At 37.4% G+C, this 4,204-nt stretch overlaps 1 protein-coding gene across 1 annotated transcript; it reads left to right on the forward strand.

The window, feature by feature from the left end:
* The first annotated feature begins 240 nt into the window (after nt 1-240).
* On the forward strand, nt 241-3,001 carry LOC145407433 (tetratricopeptide repeat protein 19 homolog, mitochondrial-like). Its single transcript, XM_080278359.1, has 3 exons — nt 241-379; nt 1,354-1,534; nt 2,340-3,001. The coding sequence occupies exons 1-3, from the start codon at nt 350-352 to the stop codon at nt 2,936-2,938; spliced, it is 810 nt and encodes a 269-aa protein (XP_080134485.1). The 5' UTR covers nt 241-349; the 3' UTR covers nt 2,939-3,001.
* The last annotated feature ends 1,203 nt before the right edge of the window (nt 3,002-4,204 follow it).

Raw genomic sequence — 4,204 nt, forward strand, 5'->3', positions numbered from 1 at the left:
TAAGTGCTCCTTACAGACTTACTGGTTTAAAAGAGGAGTGATGACCAACTTAGTATTAAAATCGTGGGAGCCTTTAGGATATGAGAAGGAAGCATACAGAGAAATAAGAAAGACATATGAGGACACCAGTTTTAATGTAATTAGTAGTATAAGTAAGCTTCAGCAGTGCAAGAATCTTTCAGTATTAGAGGAAAGGCGGAGGGAGCTCCAAAAATATTCTTGTTCAGATGAGAATGACAACAGAGAGAAGACGTGGGGAAAGTGGACATTTTCTTCACTGCTTGCACTCACCCTGTTTGGTTCTAAGGCAGAAGGGGAGGCTGAAAAAAAAGAATCTGAACTGATTATCATGATCAAGAGAGGAATTTTAGCATTAAAGGTAAGATGTACATTTGTACTCTACTGAAAATCCATACATAGCCCTTTCACCATGAAATTTCTAACCTAACTTGAATACAATAATTTAAGAGGAGCAAGAATTGGATGATCTGGGGGTACCATGAATATAAGAGAATAGACATCATACTTAAATGGTTACTTTGAGATCAAAAAGTGATCACTTCAGGTCAGAAGAGGAAGTGGTTTACATATCAGTATCTGGAAATATAGGATGCTTAGTTTGGAGATTAAGACCCTGTGTAAAAGAGTTCTGCATTTGACACAGGTACAGTATAGGAAGTGTTCATGCATGTCATTTTGTACTGAAGATACTAATGATGGGTAGTATCCCCACACACTTAAAAAACTGAAGTATTCTGGTCAGAAGTCTTAACCTCTTCTGTTTGATGGTCCCTTTCTTCTTTAAGTCCGGCATCCAAACAGATAATTTTGTGTACCTGAGGAGAATTGCTTGTAATAAAGGGATTACATAGGCTGCATATAACCTCACCAGTTTGAAAAGTTTATTCTAAGCTTAGTTGGCCAGTTGTAGTAAGAATAAAGTAGCTATAAATGACTTCTTTGTACTGAGGGATTTATCATCAGAATGAACTTAGTATTGAAATGAGGTGCAGCATTAGATAATATGAGGAACTCAGCCAATTATTTGGACTGTATTTTATTTGAAACTAAAGATTTTGGAAGCACAATAGACAGTGAGATAGATGGAATGGAGAGAGGGAGGACAACATGGCAGAGGACAGGATGACATGGTGGCAATTTGTTTGTGGCCATCCCTAATAGGATTAAGGCATCTGGCAGTAGACAGATAATGTACCATGAATACTCATATACAAAGCAACTGCTGTATTTCTTTATTACATACACCATCGGTCATGCTTATGTTTGCTGTGTCGTGAGTTACTACATGAACTGATACCCAAGTTCCTTTTATTGATACTGAACTTTCGACAGAATGGCGAGCTGAATAAAGCTGAGCAGCTACTACATGTTGCCCTCAAGACTGCCCAAGAAAGTAGTAATGCGCAGGCTGTCACATACATCTTTGACCTTTTAGCAAATCTTGCTTATCAAAAAGATGAATATTCCAAAGCTGAGAAGCTTTTCAAAGATGTGCTTCAGCGTCTGCTAGCAGGTAAGGAAGGCTATTTAAGAAGCTTTGGGTATTGTATTGCACAAAATGTAGTTATTACCTGAGATGGAAGTTAATAGGACTAGAAATCGAAAGGGGAAAGAGGTGGTTAGATGAAGCATGTATGGAGAAGCACATGAGAAGGTTTTTTTTTTTTTTTTTTTTTTTTTTTTTTTTTTAGTGGATTGGCAGTTGTATGTGCAGTATATCAGTAAAGAGAAAAATACTGTAGTAGTTGTTAGTAGTTGTAGATGTAGTAGTGATAATAGTGGTAGAAGTTGTAAAGTAGTACTGTAGTAGTAGCCCAAGAGTCATATGAAACATGAACCTGGTAGACTGTAGACTGCATGCTTTTTTCTAGCTGTCAACCATCCCTGTCCCGGGGTAGGGATGGAGTTGAAGGACGTTTGTATAATGGGGCAGCAGAGTTGTCCAGTTATATTGGAGCTGCTGCATAAAGGCATCTCTTTCCAGCACCAACAATATCATAAAAAGGAAATATGTGATGATGATTAGGTGTGCAAGATAGAATCAGGATTCCAGGGGCTTGAATGATGTATGGATAATTGCTTGACCCATATCATTGTTGATATTTCTGCCACATTTATACCGGGTACTTCCGTTTTCTTTGTTGCTGGATTATGATACAGTAACATCAGATAGTTTAATCTGTTAAGACAAATCCTAACAGTTAGAGGGTTTGTAGACAAATGGTTTGTAATTTAGTGTGGACATAATACCAAAAAGAGCATAATAAAAGGGAGCACATAACTGGATTTGTTGTACTAATCAATGATGTTATTCACAGGTGGCATGGAAACAAATGACAATGCTATTGTGGAGATTAGCTTAAAGTTGGCGAGTGTATACGCATCCATGTCTGATTATGAGAAGGCCGTTCAGGGTTTTCAATTTTGTATTGCCACCCAAGAAGCGAAGATTGAAAAATATGGTGAGCAGAATTTAGATGAAGACACATTACTGCTGTGGGCGATGAGCATGGACTGGTATGCACGTTTCCTGTTGAATATCCACAAATTTGACTTGGCCAAAAAGCACTTTATCAAAGCTTATGAGATGAGCTTGCGTGTCAATGGTTTTGGCCATGAGCAGACTGCAGTTTTATTAAATGATATTGGTTCAGTGTGTTCCCTGCAGAAGGAGTATGCAGAAGCTGTACAATATTTTGAAAAAGCCATTGCATCAGCTAGGGAATCAAAGAGTGTAGACATTGGTTCATTTTATGTCAATCTAGGAACTGTTTACATGCAACAGAATTTATTAGGTGAGGCTGAGAGATGCTGCAGAGAAGGGTTAGTATTGTCAAAAAAGGTAAAAAATAATGATGCTATGGAGGAGGCCAAGATATGCCTAGAAGAAATTAAAAAGCAAAAGGCGAGTATGTAGCTGCTTGTATTTATTAACTTCTTCACTACAAGGATGTCTGTTATATTTTATTCATGCTATCTCCATTTGTATTCACTCATTTTTTTGAGAGACTCTTACCACTGGAGGAGTTAGAGACAGCTGTATTACCCCTTCTGTACTATGGAGTCTTCTTAAGTTGAATATAATTACCTGGAGATTGCAAGAAAAAATGGTGGCCTCAGGCTGAAGGGGTTAGCATGCTGTTTATCTGTACAGACCTTCTAATACTATTCTGAAGTCTGTGGTTTAAGGGTACCAGTTGGGTTCATTGTTATGTGATATGCACTTTTTCATATCCCCAAGATTTTTTTCTGCCATGTGATGCTATGGGGGCATCGGCCAGTCATCTACCCTTAACCCTTTCAACCTGATAATGTATTATTTTTCTTTTATTCTTGCCACCTCAAGATTATTTTATTTAGTTTAGGAGAGACCCTTGAATTGGAGAGGTTAAATAAAGCCTTCATTCAACCTTCTGTACAAAAGGTCTCCAGCAAACTAAATAAACTAAATCATCAGGAGAATACAAGAAGAAAATACTGTAATATAAACATCATTGTAGCGAAGGGGTATGGTCTGAACTGATCACCTAGCCTCGGGCCCCTGTAAGGGGATAATGTGGGATTTGTTGTTACTGTGATCACTAATCTAAAGTGATCTTGGTATGTTATAGGACAAAAGTTTGCCCAATATTTGGCCTTCTCTAGTTTTCACTTTTCACCTCTGGTTATTTTTTTTTTTTTCTAAATTCAGAGAGGATTGGTATGTATCTCTGCCCATACATGATTCTCTTTGATATGATACACAAAGAAGTAAAGTTATTGACGGGTTCAAAGTGTGAAGCAGATGAATTGGAATACTAGGTAATATTTTGTCCTTGATTCTAGATAGCTACTTGTAACATAATTAATACAGTAGTTGCTGTTTTGGTATCTTTTTGAAAAGTATGATCATTATGCCATGATCAGGACTAATTTATTGTGATATAGTTGCTATCTTTATACAAAAATTAGTCCCCTTTTCCTTCATATTTTGTTATCTGTGTATGAAAGTAGTTATTTAAGGTTGTCATTGTCATACCTTAAGTGCAGCAGATAGACCTGGTATTTTCAGGTTGACAAGTAGTCCCATGTTGCTCTTTTCAGGCATAGTAGGGCCTGAGGTTAGGCTACTGTTGTCCAGATCATTCAAGCCATAGGAGACCATCCTATATGCCAAGCAGAGTTTACCAGTAGGAGAATGTTT

Source organism: Coenobita brevimanus, chromosome 73 (genome assembly GCF_032717465.1).
Source record: "Coenobita brevimanus isolate Jiangsu-jjx chromosome 73, ASM3271746v2, whole genome shotgun sequence".
In the NCBI taxonomy this organism is placed as follows: domain Eukaryota; kingdom Metazoa; phylum Arthropoda; class Malacostraca; order Decapoda; family Coenobitidae; genus Coenobita; species Coenobita brevimanus.